General features: G+C 40.7%; 2 protein-coding genes across 5 annotated transcripts in view; one reads left to right on the top strand and one right to left on the bottom strand.

Annotated features, from left to right (window-relative positions):
* The window catches only part of RAD54L2 (RAD54 like 2), a 77,036-nt gene extending 72,778 nt beyond the window's left edge, over window positions 1-4,258 (top strand). The window contains exons 22-23 of one of the 2 annotated variants that reach the window (XR_005553709.1): window positions 968-1,125; window positions 3,083-4,258. Coding sequence is in view for 1 of the 2 variants with exons in the window: in XM_039319475.1 (XP_039175409.1) it covers window positions 968-1,035 (68 nt within the window). In the remaining variant the exon portion in view is untranslated. Of the gene's footprint in view, window positions 1-967; window positions 2,732-3,082 lie in introns of those variants that run through there. The other variant, XM_039319475.1, reaches the window with a different exon arrangement.
* A 1,728-nt stretch (window positions 4,259-5,986) lies between these two features.
* LOC120297141 (semaphorin-3D-like) overlaps window positions 5,987-17,582 on the bottom strand; it is a 48,200-nt gene continuing 36,604 nt past the window's right edge. For all 3 annotated transcript variants that reach the window (XM_039319435.1, XM_039319428.1, XM_039319443.1), the window contains 10 exons: window positions 16,539-16,653; window positions 16,353-16,422; window positions 15,110-15,254; window positions 14,411-14,633; window positions 12,384-12,472; window positions 11,129-11,170; window positions 10,223-10,380; window positions 8,848-8,912; window positions 6,989-7,122; window positions 5,987-6,786 (listed from right to left, as the gene is read on the bottom strand). In XM_039319435.1, coding sequence (XP_039175369.1) covers window positions 6,361-6,786; window positions 6,989-7,122; window positions 8,848-8,912; window positions 10,223-10,380; window positions 11,129-11,170; window positions 12,384-12,472; window positions 14,411-14,633; window positions 15,110-15,254; window positions 16,353-16,422; window positions 16,539-16,653 — 1,467 coding nt within the window. In that variant the 3' untranslated portion in view covers window positions 5,987-6,360. The remainder of the gene's footprint in view (window positions 6,787-6,988; window positions 7,123-8,847; window positions 8,913-10,222; window positions 10,381-11,128; window positions 11,171-12,383; window positions 12,473-14,410; window positions 14,634-15,109; window positions 15,255-16,352; window positions 16,423-16,538; window positions 16,654-17,582) is intronic.

The following is a 17,582-nucleotide window of genomic DNA, read 5'->3' as shown; positions in this document are numbered from 1 at the left end:
AAGTGGCGCTCTCATCAGTAGGAGACAAGGATTTTTAAACTAGGTTCCCGCCATTCCAGTGGTTTAATAGTAAAAAAGCTAAAGCTTTGCAGAGGAAAGCCCCCCCCCTCCTATATTGTTGCTAGTATCTGGCCCAATTTTATAATACATTGCCACAGAAGTGTGGAAGGATAAGCCATTTATTTTCATAGAAGGCTTAACAATAGAAGGAAGTTGCAGAGATGTGGCATAGAAATCAACATTTGCCTTCCTCTCTATTGTGCAGAAAAGGGAGATGATGGGGGGGGGGGGAGCGATGGAATAATTCCCCCAGTTTCTCTGTAAAAGATTACACTGAATAAATTGGTGTTGTATAAGATATTGTCATTCCAAAGACAAGGGATGACGCACTTGCACATCCATGACAAGGAGTCAGTGAGAGCATTGCTAAGAAAACCTTTCCAGGATAATAGTGGTGCAGATCCTGTTTTCACCTTATCTTTGTTATGTGGTTGCTGCAAAGAAGACAGTGGATCCACAGAAAAGTGGCTAAAATTGCCAGACTCCTTCCCCCCCCCCCATGAAGAACTTTCTTTCGTGCATCATAACTCTCCGTGAAAAGTTTGAACACATGATTTGAATGGAGGTAATGTGAGAATTGAGCCTTTGCTCATCTTATAAAAGACCTACCAGACCCCGTGGTTGAAGAGGTTACGGCTACTTGTTTTTCATACTGTGAATCAGAAATGATTCTGAGAGAAAGCGCTGTGTGAGTATGACTGTGTGTATGTGTATACTTTTATGTACCATTAAAAAGCATGTAAAGTTGGGCTTTCTGACTATCTTTCTCTGCTAATTGGGCACTGTCTTGTCAGGCCTGACTTCACCATTTCTAGAAGCCTTAGATTTAAAGTTAGCTATGCAAATTACTTTAATTATTTTAAAATAAAAACATTAAAATAGTGCTTTCTTCTTTAACATATCCTAGGAGTTGAAAACCGAGGGGTTCTGAGCAAACTTCTGGACAACTTGTCTTTGGATGCACCATGGGATTAAAAAAAAAAACACAAACACAAACCCCCACAAAAATAACAAAGCAAATTAACTGATGGTGTCCATTCGAGTTTCTCCAAAGACTTGGCCTTGGTACGTCTGTGAGTCATGCCCTTTTGTGATTTGTATGTGTCCAACTCATGCAAAATAATGACGGCACTGATTGTACTGTAAACTGCAACCTTCTAGGTTGACTTGGGAACTGGATATAGGCAAGGGGGCTTATGCCTAAGCAGCAAGAATGCAGAATTTTTTGAAGCCAAGCAATTTTGGATGAAGGAGTTTTTTTTCCTTCAGGTTTTAGGCAGACCCAATATTCAGTAAACAGTGAGTTTTGGGCAGCAGAGGTGATAACAACCCACGCAATCCTACTAGCTCCTGTCTTGACTTTCCTGAAGTAACGGGGCAGAAAAGGCAAGTTAATACATTTTATATACAATTAACTTCAGACTGCTGCTTTTGGATTCTCTTGTCTCTTTTGGACATCCTATAACGAGCACAGAAGAGTCGCCAGACTTGACAGGTTTTGATAACACCCTTACTGTAAAATATGGGATGTTTGATCAGGAGAAAAGATGCAGCTGTAATTAAGTAGACCAGGCATCTATAGTCATCTTTTAAATAGGAATGGAAGATAAGGTATTAGCTGTAGGAAATGGTGTACACCTGTAATTTACTAGTCTGACCACTGGATGGCAATGTTGCATCACTTGGATTTTTATTAGATTTTAACAATACAATATTTTGAAAAATTGGCTTTTGTACTTGGATAAGAATAGTATAAAAATGTTAAGTCTGACTGTGCACATCTTTCTTTTCTCTCTCTCTCTCTCTTTCTTGTCCTTTCTCTCTTTCCCCTAAAATGTTTACGTTAGTGGATTGCTTGAACATAATTGTACCACTGACAAGGTCCATTTGGTCACTCTCTGTCTCTCTCTCACACACACACACACAAACACATATCTTCAGTTAGACCAGCCACTTTTCTGTGAACTTTGGAAAGAAACACATTTGGGGCAGATTCCTCTATTTCAGCAAGTGCCTGACCTATGTCTCCTTCCTAATAATAGGGTTTTAAATGTAATTGGTCTCCTAGAGATTAAAATGCATTCCCAGCACTTGCCAAGAGAGAACAGTGTTGCCACTGGCAATGAAGACCACATTCTTCTGCTTTGCACCCTTCTTGCTTCTAGAGAGCATAAAAAACACTCTCACTTACGAATTCTCCCACGCATTCAACATCCTTAGGAAGGTGTGGCTTCTAGAAACAAAGGGTGGCTGTTGTGCCTTGTTTGTGAAGAACAGGGAATGCTTGACTTGGGAGCTGAGTCAGAACAGCATAGTGACTTGCATAGTATACAATGTCGGAATGGTCCCTTCCTTGATGCACTGTAATTCTGAAGAATGTAGTGGCTGCTCAGAAGCAGCATATGTGTTTGTGTTGTGAGATCTCTGAATTTAACTACTTCTTTTATATCAAGAATAATTTCTTTCCTTTGCTGGCTTTTTGTTAGATCTACTTGCCAGGGCCTGTGCAATTTGCACTGTTAAATTTCAGACCACAAAAGAAAACATGAATTATGAATTTACAGGTGGAGCTGAGATACAGCTAGATCAGTGTTTCTCAACCTTGACAATTTTAAGGCATGTGGACTTCAACTCCCAGAATTTCACAGCCAGCAGTGCTGGCTGTGGAATTCTGGGAGTTGAAGTCCACATGCCTTAAAATTGTCAAGGTTGAGAAACACTGAGCTACATGTATTTGGCTAAGGGGTACTTAGGAAAGGTCTTGCATCCCCTGGGTGTTTTGGATCTGCATATAATCTTTGGATTTTCCTTGATAAACCATACATTGCAATATCTCTCTGCGCTTTAGAGCAACAGTACTGTACCAGATTGGTGTGGTACAAAATAATTGACCCCTTCACAAATGCTTAGGGTAAAAACATGACCTTAAACTGTGATATTTTACAGACCTTGCTACTACTTTCAGTTTTATTCCAATTCTGGCAGTATACAGTTTAAAACTGACAAAAATCATCTTGTTTAGAGACAGATTTCCTACGATGAATTATTTTTGGTGGGAATAATACTGGAGGACTTCTCCACAACCATGTTAAGAATTGCCCAGATGTCTGCGTGCTAATTACCGTTCTCTATCTCCGTGTGACCAAGATATGGAAATGAGGAGAAGCACTGTCCGCAGAGGGCAGGTTTGATATGAAAGCTCTCCTACGGTATTTCATTCTGTGGGACACAGTTATATGGACATACAGGGGACAGTTTAAGGGGGAAAAAAAATCTGATTTCAACTTCTGCCAAGGAATCCCAGGAATATGCAAACTTCCTCTCTTAAAATAATGATCCTGTTGATTGTGCTGTCAGAATTATGAAATTGATCACAGCAGTGCAAATGTTCCTTGCAAGATCTCAAATCGAATGAAATTTTACTATAATTACATATATTTTGCACTGAAATCCTGATTTAGGCACTGTATATATAATTATTAAACTGGAGAAATGGTTGATCAAATTAGCTCCACTAAACCAAGGGAAATATACCCCAGTAGATTAAAACAAAATCGTGTCTTATTTAATACCAAAACCCATATTATATCACGTCTAGGGATTTATAAGGACATTTTTAGGCCTTTGGGAACGCTTGCTCCTCGTAACTCAATCAGGAAAGCAATTTCTGTAGAAAGTAGGGAAGATACTTGTGAGTTTAGGGAAGAGCAACAGAAATAGAAATTGAGAGCTGGCAGAGAGGGAGAAGGAGTCCCTTTTTTTTTTTTGCCCTGCTCTTTATTGAAACAAGACCACTAACAGCTGCCCACAGCTGCATTGCTTCTTGGGTCCTATATTATTAGTTTCCCTGTTTACATTCTCTGTCCCTCCATTTAATCTATTTGTACAGGGGAGCCAAGTGAATTGAATGGTTTTCTTGGTTTGTTTTTCGTTTTTGCCTTTAGTTTGTGGCCTGTGCTTTGTGGTTGAAATAAAAGGACATTTCTGTAGCAGGGTCAGTTGGTTGGCTGGTGGCACGCATGGGATATGTGCTTCCCTCATCTCTCTGTCCAGTGGGGGGAGGGACGTGCTCACTCGATCTCCCAGAACAGAGACATTTGAACAATTTTGTTGTTTATATGATGTATTTATTTTTACTTGTGTTTCATGTCATTTTTTAAAATAAATAAATAAATAAATTGTAAGTTGGTATAATGCCTATCAATTCTCTCTCCTTTTTTCTTAAAAAAAAAAACAACTTTAAATGTTACAAAGAATTTGGTCATTTTGGTCTGGAATTAGTTTGAATTTTTCGCTCCTCGTGGTTTCTTCCACCAAAAGGAAAAAATAGTCTGACACCATGAGTTTGCATGTTTTACAAATGATGTCTTGCATTGGTTTCAGTGATGTTTAGGCACAATTAACTAGCTAATTAACTAATTGGTTAGCTGAATTAAAGCTAATTAAAGCCTCAATTACTAGACAGAATGCAACATTTGACACAAATGTGTATTATGCTTGTAATCAGACCTTATAACAAACCAACCTACAGTAGTAAGAGACTGAAGTTCCATCACCCTTTTTATATATGAATTTCCATCAATTATGAAGATTTGGTTCAAGCCCTAATTTGAAGTTGCACTGATTGGAAAAAGACCAAACTGACTAAACCAGATCTGAAGTAGAATTTTGAAACCCAAAGCTTCTACCATTCATGGACTATCATGTGTCATCTGTAAATAGCTACATTGATATTTATGTGAAGTAAAGTGTTCCAAATAACAGTGCAGGATTTTAGACGGTTTTATAGTGAAAAACCTCTACTAAACTTTTTTTCCATATTAACAGAATTTTAATATTTGCAGGCACAACTCTCCCTTCTATGAAGATGAACCTGGCAGGTATACAATGTCTGTGTCCAAAGAGATTCCTTCCCTCGCCCTCTTCTGAGGGATAATTATTTTGGCAACAAATTCTCAGAAATCAGTACACGTCACAGAACTTGGATTTCAGTGTTACAAAAGGGTAATTGGAAGATGTTTTGTGTTAAGGAATTTTTCCAAACTGATTCTTGAATAGGAAAAAATAAACTTAAAAGTATTTCCCTCGGCCTCATGTTGCGGTGATATGTATCAGTGTTCTGTTGTGTGACACACTGAGTAATATAGGACCACAGGCTCATCAGTACCCAACCCAGAACACTGCACTGAGCTGAATATCTGGTCATCCAATACCAATTTCAGTTTGGTTCAATTAGTAATCAGCAATGACATTTCATGCCCCATATTCTGCCTGAGCTGCTGAGATCCTATTGCCGGATTGGCAGTGGAGGACTTCAACCTACCCAGATGTATGGATTCTGGGACAACCCATATTAATGGCAATCATGGATTTGACCTAAGTCATCGAGACCCCAAGACATACATGGTGTTGCACGTTAGTTTTTATCCTGGGGCGTTTGTGGTGTGATCTGGTAGCAGAGGATATAGCATTAGTCTTTTGTCACTGTCAGATAATTCTCTGATTGCTTTTGCCCACACCCAAACAGGGAAGTAGATACTATTAGATCGATCTATCCCAGGAGACTAATGAATCCTACTGGTTTCCAGAAGGAGCTTGGGGTTCCCCCCCCCCCGATTGTCTGGGTGGGTCACTTGAGGCCTTGGTCACTGCCTGGAATGAGCATGTGATGAGGATCTCGCACCAGATTGCTCCTATGCAGCCTCTCACAGTACATTGATTCTGAGATGTGCTTGGTACTCTGAGAAACAAGTAGGTGAAATGCCAGAAGTGACTCCTAGAACATGTTCATACTCAATTTCTATTTTTGGAGAAGACTTGTTTTACTGGATTTTTCAAGGTTGCCTAACTTAGATTTAGATCATTTTGATGCAGGTGACTTCCATTATACAAGGGGAAGAACTTATTCTATTAAAAGCAGACACCATACGCTTTAATGGTTATTGTTTATTAGAAAAAGAAAATGAAGAGAACTGTACCACGTATGTGCTAAAAGTGTGTAAAGCCCTCTTGTTCATTTCACACTTGGGAATAATCTTGCCATCAATCAGTCAGTATGATCTGAGTCCACCATGCTCTTTGCTATTGTTCAGCTTTCTTTGCTACCCAAGAGAAGGAAAAAAGTAACACCTTGCATTTCAGATGAGGGAAGAAAAGATTGGTTTTCTTGATTTTTGAAGCAGGGGAGGGCAGCAATTCCCAGTAAATATCTACAAGTGTGCCTGGATAGGACTGTGTAGTTTATGAGACCCACGAAATCTAGAGAGCCCCTTTGGATCTCTGGTGTCAAAGAGGTAGAATTCAAACTGGCCCTTCCTCTCTCCGGGAGCCAGGTTGTCGACGTACTCGTCCTTTCTTGCTTTCTGAAGGATGCTGCTGCCACCTTGAAGTCCAGACCTTTTGTCTCAGTCTTTTCCTTTGTTGCAGAGCATTACAGAATTCAACTAAATTAGTATCAGGTGCCCAGGAGTAGCCTTTGTAATGAAGCTGAAGGCCTGACACGGGAGTGATGCTATGGTGGTTCCCTTTGGTTTCTGCACTCTTGCTAAGCCTTGAGGTTACAGCCTCCATGGCCTGTTCCCCTATGATGCGTAGCTTATAATAGGTAAGGATTTGAGAAAAAGAGCTGTCCGTTCCTTGGCATTGGTAGAGCCCAGCATCCTGTTGGGTCAGCTGATTAATCAACAGCCCTTGTTCTAAGACCGAAAAGCGACCCGTGCTTCCAACCTGTAAGGAAACCAGACAATATTCAATCTGCTTGCCAGCTACAGCCACAGAGAAAGACAGAAGAACCTGCAGCCTTAGTCTGCTACTTGCATCCAGCTCAGCTTCCTTTAGCTGCACATCAAGGCAACTCTGGGTCCCCTTTGCATCCCAGGCTCCAAAGAGACCACCCAATTTCTCTATTCATTTTACTTTTTCCCAATACCTCCTCCGGAGCTATTGTGTTGCTACGCTGTACTAGCCAACGGATCTTGATTTGGGGAGAAAGTGGATGGCAGTCAAGGAATGTTGAGTTATTTTGCACACCAAATATCACCTTTTCTTCTGCCACGGGGGTGCCTGCAGGAAAGCAGCAGGAACAAAAATATTTGATTATACGTTTTTAATTTAAAAAAAGTTAATTTAGCTCACCCAGGGCACAATATCTGCTTTGCATTTGCCTCTATTGGTAATTATCTTGCCATCTCTATAGAGAGCACACCCCTCCCAACTGCATCTGAAATTGTATTGACCAGGTGGTTGGACTATACTACAAGACCTCCGAGGTCCCATCTAGCCCTATGACTCTATGATATTCATGGATAAGCCCATCTAAAGATAAGTTGACTCTTTAAAAATTGCATGGTTTTTTTTTCTGAATTCCGAAATTCTTCTCTGAAGGATTTCATTTGTTTTCATATTTTGTACCAATAAATGTTGTTTTCCAGAACATATTCCATTTAAAATATTCACAATTTGCTTATCCATGGCTGGCACAATTTATATGGTATTTTTTGTTCAGCTTATCTGAAATTATATGCAGGTACTTTAAAAAGTATGAGTGTAACTCCTTGCAGATAAGCTTTTCTGCAGACAAGTCAAACCCATTTTGGGGTAGTAAGATTCTTGGCTTAACTGTGAGTATATAAATAGTATTTATATAACTTTACTATATTTATTAACTATTCTTTACTAAGTCTATTCTGAATTTAATACATAAGGTATGTCTGTCTTATTAAAACAATAAGGAAAGTAAGAGTGGCAGGTTTATAATAAGTGCTTAGTTGAGCCTTTTTGAAATACATTTTTTTTTAAACCAGCCAGATGCTCTGCTTTGCATATAATGCTAACCCAAAATATGTTAGTTTACTCATTCCCTTGTACTCCTAAAGAAAAAGTTGTTTGGCTTAATATGATGGATGAATCCAGTCAGTGTTTAAACTCTTCCGGGTAATAATTAACTTTGAGCTTGAATTAATTAATCCTTAAAGAGCAAATTTCTAAACCAAGGGCAGATTTTTAGGTATTTTTGCCTAGGGTTTTTGCAGACAGGGATCAAAAGAATAAAGGTGGTGGTTGTGACTGTACCATCAAACCCTCCCTTTTAGTATGTGCACCATCTTGATTTTTGTGAACCTGTCCCGGCAGGTGCCCCTGTCCTTATGATACACCTTGCATTCTGCTGACCAATTCAGCATCCTCGGATTCAGCCCATCATCAGATAAAGTCTGGAGCGTTATGTAGATGGTACTAGGCTCAAAATTTGTAAAGAGGTTAAGGAGGCAACTCCACTACAGTGGGAGAGGTATTCAAGGCGGTTGTTATCCATTACATTATTTTCTCAACTCTGCAGATTGAACTGTAATAAGCATTACATGTGTTTTCTTGCTATTAGCTGGTGGTCCCCTCCCTCCATTCACATTAAACAGAAATTTACCGGCAGGAAATAATTGCAGGTGATATAAAAGGAATACAGGAGAGAATGAAGTTGTAGTTGCTGTCTGCTCCTTTCAAAAGCAGCTGCAGTCACACAGATGAGCTTCCACATTCTCTCAAACTGCACTCCCAGGCATCCAAGCTGATGTTCCAGCTGCTGGCTAATTGAGCCACATCCTGGTGTTTTCAAAGATGGGCTGACAACCGGAGGCAACCTCTGGCCCAGTCTTTAAAGCTTATAAAAGCAAATGCTAAGACAGAGTGGGAAGAGGAGCTGTAGCAGGAATTTGCTTCCAAATTTTATCCAGTGCTCTTTGTACATTCTGGTTGTAAGTTCCTGCTGCTTCCAAGAAGGTCGCCTTAACTCACCTTTTGCAGCATTCAGGCACTGACTGATTGGATTGGTCTTCAGCACGTTTGGGCACTGTGCACGTCTGCAAAAGAGACAGTTAATGCATGCACTTAGCCAGGATGCTCAGGGGCCTTGAGTGCTCAAGGGAATTAATAGGCAGTGTGGCCTGTATCATGTGTCAACATAAGGAAATGGCATTGGCTGCTTGAAGTTCCCAGTGCTTCTTTACCCAACAAGTTGATCTACTATTGCTTTGTTCCACTTTGCACCATATGGTGCATCTCCCTATATCAAGGGTCTTCAAACTTGGCCCTTTTATGACTTGTGGACTTCAACTCCCAGAATTCCTCAGCCAGGCATGCTGGCTGAGGAATTCTGGGAGTTGAAGTCCACGAATCACAAAAGAGCCAAATTTGAAGACCCCTGCCCTATATCTTCTGTCAGCAAGATGGAACAAGAAACATTCCTTTCTGACCAATTGGTTGTGAAGCCTGATGATGATTACTACGGAAGATAAATGCCAAGCAGGTAGTTACACCTTTAGAGAAGAAAAGGTACCTGGGTGAAAAAAAGGCTGGGACGGATATCCTTAGCAGGAACACTGGGTGTGGATGTTTATGGATCATGTTAGGGAAAGCCAAAATGAATTTAACTGCACCATTCGTTGGTTACACGGGCCAAGAAGAAGTCTGGATGGCAATAATAAATACATCTTCAAATATATTCATAGTTAATTTTTGCTCTACAGTCAATAGACTTTAGGAAGTTTAATCTGTAGAGCACCACATCAAGTACTGCCAGGCCCCAATATAAGGAGCTCCTAGAAGCACGAAGCCAAAAACACCAGCCTGAAGATGACGAATGGGACTTCGTCGAAGCGTCGCCAAGACACTTCCAATTTTACGTGGGAGAAAACCCGAATAACCAAAGACCTACATACAAACACCCACAAAAACCTCAGAAAACATATGTATGTATGTATATATACATACATACATATATTTAATTTGGAGAAAAGAGCTTGGGTGATTCTAAGGAGCAAAGGAGCAAAATGAATGTCTTAACCTGCATATCCCTGAAAGCCTCTGAACAACCCCAAAGCTGGGCTGAATCTTCCCATGTACAGTGATAGTGCAAAATGATTAAGAGCAGAATTGGTCTAACTTAAAAGTATCCATTTGCTTCTGAAAACTACCCCCCTAAAAGAACTCCATGTTTAGAAATCTGGAAATTTGCCCCTGCCTACCCCAACAAAGTGATATCACCTCTGTGGTCCTTGGATACCCCCAAAATTAAAAATGCAATTCTTGGTTGCAAGAAAGTGGCCCAGTTATAAAGGGGGAAAAGGCCACCTTTGCAAAGCAGGAGAGGTGAAAGGGGGAATCTTCTCACCTTTTCTTAGTGAGCAGAATGGCCCTGCAGGACTTGCCATCCCAGGTGCAGTACGGATCTCTAGCAAGGCAGCAGTCGGCACACGTTTTGCCATAGAGTTCACAGCGATACATGGAGAGCTGCACCAACCCTTTCGCAGTGCTCACGAGAAGTTCCTGCTGCTCAAAGGGATAGGGCAGAAATACGGCCATGCAATTTATTGTAACACCTTGGAGGCTGCAGCCTCCCCTCCCCCGAAACTCGGGGGCAAAAATGTTGGGGGGGGGGCAGGAAAAGGCGATAGAGAAGATGCTTTTTCTAAGTTAATAGGAAATATTAAAAGGATTTATTTAAATGTTAATATTTAATATTAAAGATCTTTTAATATTGGCCTTTGAGTAATGGGTCAAAGGGGCAAGACTCCCCAAAGTAATTTTAGGGACTGGACAACACCGCCCCCCCCCCCGATACTTCATTTAATGGAGTTAAAAGTTATATTTAGTATATGCCTTATGCAGAGAGTTACATTGATTACTCTTTGCTCATGCATGTAATCATTTCTCTTTCTGACAAGTTAAAAATTGTTACTTAGAACCCTCTGGCAAGACTCTGGAGGCTGTTCTAAAGGTTTGGGATATGGGAAGATGCCTTTGGGGTTCAGCTGTCCCCCTTTGCCCTGAAGAAAACAGTTTACAATTAGTGTCTATGAAGATTCTCAGTTATCCAGGTCATAGTTATCCCAAAGGTGCTTTTCCACGAGGCAACTGGACTTTCTTGTTTTTCTTTGAAGATGTTTCGCTTCTCATCCAGGAAGCTTCTTCAGCTTGGAAGTGAAATGTCTTTGAAGAAAAACAAGGAAAGTCCTGTTGCCTCGTGGAAAAGCGTCTTTGGGAGAGCTTACAATTAGTACAACAAATGCTGCCTTACCCGCTTTAGAGAAAATTGCATGTCTAAGATAGCTGATGGCACCTGCAAGATACAGAAAACAACATTTTGCAATAATACCGGAACTCTAAATTCCACTTTGAATTGGATGCCCGCATTCCACACAAACTTTAAACTGGTGCCTGAGCCTAGGCATGCCACTTACGTGCTTCACAATCATGACAACAACCAGAGGGTAGAAAGAGTTAAGGTTTTCTCTACACTTCTCTGCTGCCATCTAGTGGTTGTCTGGATTTTTGCAGGACTATAAATTAAAATTTTCTGTTCCTGAAAACCTTCTGTGGTAGACTGGGACAACATGGGCCATTAATCAAGCAACATCATTTCCTGATCTGATGTTGTTTTCACACTCTTGGCCAGCACTGCAACAATGTCCACAAGGTCCACGTATGCAGGGCTACCAGATTTGGGTGGAGCAGCAGATGACATTAAAGAGATGTAGAAAAGTGGCAAACAAAAAGCAGTCTCTAGGGGAAACTGATCATTGCTAGCAATAGTCAAGAAAAAAACTTCACCCCAGATATCCTGAGTCCAGCTAACAAATCAGACATAATTTAGTTCCTCCAAACCCTTAAGAGAATGAAAATTAGATATAGCCTAATTTTCATTTATTATTCTTTCATAAAGGTTGGATTACATAAGAGAAGCATTTATGGAAAGCAAAAACTGTTTCTACTTATTCAGGTCATGCAGAATGGGTCAGTCTATCTAATGTTATAGGGACACTTCTACAGGGTTTTTTTTTTTTTTTTAAACCGTGACAGAAGGTTTGTCATTTTTTTTTTTACAGATAGTAAATCCTAATTGGCCCTATCCAGGTCCTGTAGTTCTTGTTGTCCTTAAAATGTTAGGTGTGGTCCGCACTCAAAAGATTGTTTATTCTTGGTTTACAATCTTTTACATCCCCCCCCCTTTGAGTTTTAGCACCACAGCCCCGTGATATGGAACAAATCTTATATCAAAAGACAGATAAGTGATAGGCCATATTACAAGAAAGATTAGCTGGATTCATGATTTTCATTTTCACTCTCTGTATATGTAGACATGATACTTGATTGTTCTCATCAACGTCATGCTTGACTTCTTTAGATCTTGCCCTAACAAATAATTACTTTGACTTCTGGCTCATGGATTAAATTAATAGCACAAATCAATGCACCGGATCACAGGAAATTGAACCTTTCTAGACAACTCCAACCCACAAAGGTTTTAAGAGTAACAGAGGTATTCTGATTACCTTTGAAACCTGGATCTCTTCCAAGCTGATCTCCTGAGAGCCTCGGCCTTCTCGGTTGAAGATGCCCACCTTAAGCACTTTGCCCTCATCTGTGAGAAGCCAAACAAAAAAGTATGTGAAGAGGACTTTGGGTGGGAGTACCCCCGTGGCTGCATGGAATTATTAACCAGGCAGGAGATTCAGTATGAGACCAAACCCATTTCTGGAAGAGTTAAAAAGAAATGGGCCAAAATGGATCTCTTTTCCATATTCTTCTTCATTGTTTCAGGATCACCTAACACACTGAAGAAGCTCAAAAGATTGTGGCTGCAGGACTGCATGTATGGATAATCTTATCCACCAAGATACTGGAGTTATCCTGATTTCTGAGGATGCCTTCTCTCAGATAGCTCTCTCTAGCTATGCAAGTGAGACTGTGAAGGATCAGGCCACTCCTTGTGGATTATGTGTTTAGTTATCCCAGGGAGAAGCCCTTTCTTAACATGCAGCATCTTTGCATGAGATTAAACCAAAAAAAAAAAGCCAATTTTAGGACAATTTAGGGGCAAACTGAACATATTTTCATTCATCAAAGCTTTTGAATTATATGATGGGTTGTTTTCCAGAATGTTTTCAATAAAAAAAATAGCAACATTATTAATTTCATGTAATACACCTTCTTATGCTATGTAATTCATACAGGGACCATGAGACAATGAATGTATTTCAGAATGAGGGCCATTTTGTTACCTGTTCCATATGTTTTTCTAGTCTTCTCATAGTTTTTCTGAGAAAAAAATCCTCATCCAGCAAAATCATTATGCTATTTTCTTTGCTGTATTTTATGTTTTTGTGAAGTATTCCTAACATCATTTTGTTAGGTGTAATGCAATGATTTGATGCTTTCATATTTTTTTGGTTGAAAAGGAAATTCTATTATTTCAACACTGTTTTATGTTTTTTAATATATTTTAAAGTGGCAGCTATCACTTGCTTACCAGGAATCTAATGTTTTAGAGCAGACATGTCAAACTTGTGACGTCTTTTCACCATTGCCGGCAATGGGGTGGGCGTGGTTTCCCGATGACGTGTCCGGCCCGCGGGCCGGCAGTTTGACACCCCTGTTTTACAGGATCTATGAATACTTCAATAATCTGGCTCAAAAGGGTACCGTTTAATTCCAATTATTTAACAAGGGAATTGTAACCAGGCCCCTGAAATGATTAAATAGTACAACTTAGTATTTCAACTTCTCCCTTTAACCCTCTAATTAACAATATGAAATCCCCTCTAATAAATCAAAACCCAAATTTTCTTCAGCCTTGTTCTGGCTTTCTTCCTTTGCCAACTAGGCTTCCATATCAGTGTTTTTAGATCATCAAATAGATCTCCCTCTATTATTATATATGTTATTTGAAATAAAGGGGACCATTTAATTGCCATTTTTTTGGAAAGACTAGCCCATTTGTATTCATTGTTGTCTCCCTATTATTCCAATTCCCCATGATTGTCCTGCATCAACCTTTAACACCATCAGACAGCCACAACTGTCTATCCCAATTTTTTGGGAAGGACTCCATAGGTGCATAAAAATGCCAAATCCAGTTTAAGCACCTGACTGACTGCTCGTATTGGCAAGACAATCAAATATGATGATGAGTATTATTATTGTTGTTGTTGTTATTTTCCCTCCACAATACAAATGTAAAGGGGGGGAGCTGCTTCCATCATGAGTCTCCTCCCTCAAATTATCATCAACCAGTTGTTGCCCAATTTAGATAATGCCCCTGCATCTCAACACAAAGACTCAGGTTCTAGTCACCTATATTTTTAACGTCTCATGCAATATTTGCTGTTGAAAGTGAATAATCCTAGAAAAACCATAGTGTTGCTGATTGCATTGCTCTCTGATTAAACAGAGAGACTTGTACACTTAACATTACAGTCTAGTTCTTTTTTCACTTTCTTTTTTGAGTTGAATAAGTCAAACCACATTTCAAGCTGTGTCTTACAGTAAAATCAGAACATCCGTGCTTGAACTTCTCTACCTGTTCCAAGGAAGAGGACATCAACATGTCCAGCCTCTGCCTCCACTCTGTCCACCAACAGATGCCGGATGTTGAAAGGCACATTGACTCTGATCAGAACAGGCTTTCTGTGGAGTGGATAGATGGGGTCCCACATCAGATGATGAGTACGCGTGAAGCTAATCACTTCATCAGGGAAGTCCTTGGTTGACTGCAGGAATGGGTCATATGTTTCACTGGGACACTGGCAGGAAGAACAGATATTGAAAAGGGACTGGTGAAAGAGGGTTAACAGTCAACTCCATGACACATAGTCTTTTGATTTACAGTAGCTAAATCCACTAATATTAGAGTCCGGCCTAATTGCCTTTGTGGCATGCAGTTTTCCATAAATTGTCATCTGTGATAGCCTATGGCACAATCATTTTTGTAGGATGTGACAACTTCTGCATTGTCTGAAGCCTCCCTACTTATAGATTGGTGGCACTGCCTGGGACAAATTGCTTCACGACCATTTGTGGGACCCATGAGTGGATCCAGCACCCATATCAGAAATGAATCATGCAGGGGAAAGAGGGCTTGAAGAGCCCTTGTTGCCCAGGTGGGAAGAGACAATAACTCACAGCAGTTTTAAGTCTGAACAGCAGCAGCTATTTTGTCTAGTCAGTCTTTATATGACAGCTAGAGAAAAAGTGACTAAAGCAAGTTTTATGTACATACTGTTCCAGGACGAGGGTAAGGGATCCGTCCTTTATATTCAGCCCACTGATAATCAAAGCCTTCCTTGTGTGCAAAAGGTCCACTGAAGGCAGCCCGAATGGCTGCCAGGGAATAAACACACACTGCAGAACCACTAAAAATGCCACTGTGAAAGAAAAGAATAATGTAGGGAGATGGATAGTATTGATACATAAATCAGTCCAAGGGATATTTCTTCGTACAACTCTGCAAAATCATGTCTTTGAAAGATTTCTACCTTAGAAAATATTTTTTAACATATTTAAAGGTCGTGAAACTGGAAGATGAAGGCCTGAGGTGGCCTTAGAGAAGATGACCTTCAGAAAGCCATTTTATTTCAAAAGCATTCTCACTGTTCTCTCATCTTTAACAGGAGGCTTTTGTCTTCACCAATTTCCTTCTAGGTCACTCCTTAACTCAGTTAAAGCTGAAGATTATGGGAGCTGAGATTCAACACATGGGGATCACTGCTTTAGTTCTTCCCAGCAGTTGAAAACTGCATGAAATTCACTCCTCAGCTTCATCCTGTCAGGTAGGATATGGTGACAGGCACAATTTCTGCAGGAACTTGAAAGTCCTACTGCAGAATCCTATTTCAGTGTGCAGAATCCTATTTCAATGTATCAGCTCAAAGCCATTCGGATGGATTAGTGTGCATGCCTTCTATAACTGAAGTAACAGAATAACAGAGCTGGAAGAAGGGACCTTGGAGGTCTTCTAGTCCAACCCCCAGCTAAAGCAGGAAGCCGTATACTATTGGCAGTGGTGGCGAACCTATGGCATGGGTGCCAAAGGCGGCACTCGGAGCCCTCTCTTTGGGCACACGTACTGTTGTCCCAGCCTTGCCTCCCCCCATGACCTCCTCCTCACCAACAGCCCCCTGGAGGAGAGTTGCCCCTGACCGTGGCCCATGCGGAGCAGTGCAGCCAAGGACATGGCAGCCAGACAGCTTAGACAAGACTCTGCCCTCACACCCCATTGTGCAAGTTGATGCTGCGGGGCGCGGGCAGAGGGTGTGGCCGCCATGGCGGTGCTGGCGGGCCCTAGAGGCAGTGAGTGACCCTGCGGGCAGGCGGGATGGGGGCAAAGCGGGGGCAGGGCAGGGGGTGGAGCAGGGGCGGGGCCAGTTTTTGGGCACTCAGTCTCTATCCTTATTCCTGCTGATCCATGGGCACAAGCAATTCTTTTTCTTTTGTCATATTCATTGTACATGTTTTCCACTTACCTGGAAACTGTGAAGAGGCCATAAACCAGAGGGTTCTGTAAATTACGGGTTTGAAGGAGGAAGACGTCTTCTAGAATACAGCAGGACACACCCAACTCAGAGCAGAGCTTTGAATGATTCCCTACAACCTTATGATGACAGATTCTATTCTAGAAATGGCAGCTCTTAATAGGCAAGCAACCTTACCTAGTTGATCAAAATGTGTTTCGGTGCCCTGGAGACCTGGTATAGAGCAAATCAGCCGTGCTTTAAGAAAAGTGCTCCAGCGATTGATAAGGCTATGCTTCCCACCAATATCATTCTGCCAAACAGAAGCAGGAATAGGTCAAGCATAATTTTCATGTCCACCCACAACTGCTCTCCAGTACTCTGAGTGATTACTTTGAATGCATCCATTGCATCATGTTTACAATTCAAGGGGTCTTTCTTAAAACACAAGGTGGTGAATGCTGTGCAATCATTAAGAGAGAGGCAGATACATAGAGCTACTGTACTTTCACTGTTTTTCCTAGAGAAATTATGCAGAGTTAAATTAAAGAAATTTGAACTTGTTTCCAGTGCATGTTTTATCCAGGTGTTTTAAATCTGTAGCATTCACCATATGGATAGGATCCATCCTCGGCTGAATTCCCTTAAAGGATGTGAGCTTTTGGCAGATACTTGTATCTTGAACATAGGTATTTGCAAGAAAGAAGCCATAAGAATCACGAGCTTGATCATGTAGGCATTTGGCTTTCATGGAAACCATCAGACATGCAATTGTATGCAAAAAAGCTTTTCTCTGATTGACAGTCACACTCAACTGCCTTCTAAAGGTAGTCATTATTGGAGTGATGTCATGACTTATGCACTCTAGATTTCAGAAAGCCTGAACAATCTCAGACACCCTGTCAACATGTAGCTATTTTGAATTAGAGTACTAATTCTGCATTATGAAAACCTCTGCTCTGGCAAAATGCCCAGCTGTGTTTCAGAGAGCTGGAGTAAAATTCAGACTGAATGTATCCAATGCAGGAAATAGTCGTATTTTAGCCCTGACCTAACATTGTCTGCTAGTGGCTGGCATCCACCTTCCAGAAGCAGTACTGTGTACCATAGAATCTACAGAGATGCTTAATTTAAACTATAGTGCTAAATACCTTTTGCTAGGGAATAAATACCATTGTTCACAAAGAGCTTGTTTCCCAGGAAATATACAGGTAGCACATCAGTTAAATAGAGGTGCCTTCT

This window comes from Crotalus tigris, unplaced genomic scaffold (genome assembly GCF_016545835.1).
Source record: "Crotalus tigris isolate CLP2741 ecotype Arizona unplaced genomic scaffold, ASM1654583v1 scf7180000017601.7605149639:7615979, whole genome shotgun sequence".
NCBI lineage: Eukaryota > Metazoa > Chordata > Lepidosauria > Squamata > Viperidae > Crotalus > Crotalus tigris.
The sequence above is the reverse complement of the archived record's forward strand: the minus strand, read 5'-3'. Positions and strand labels throughout refer to the sequence as shown.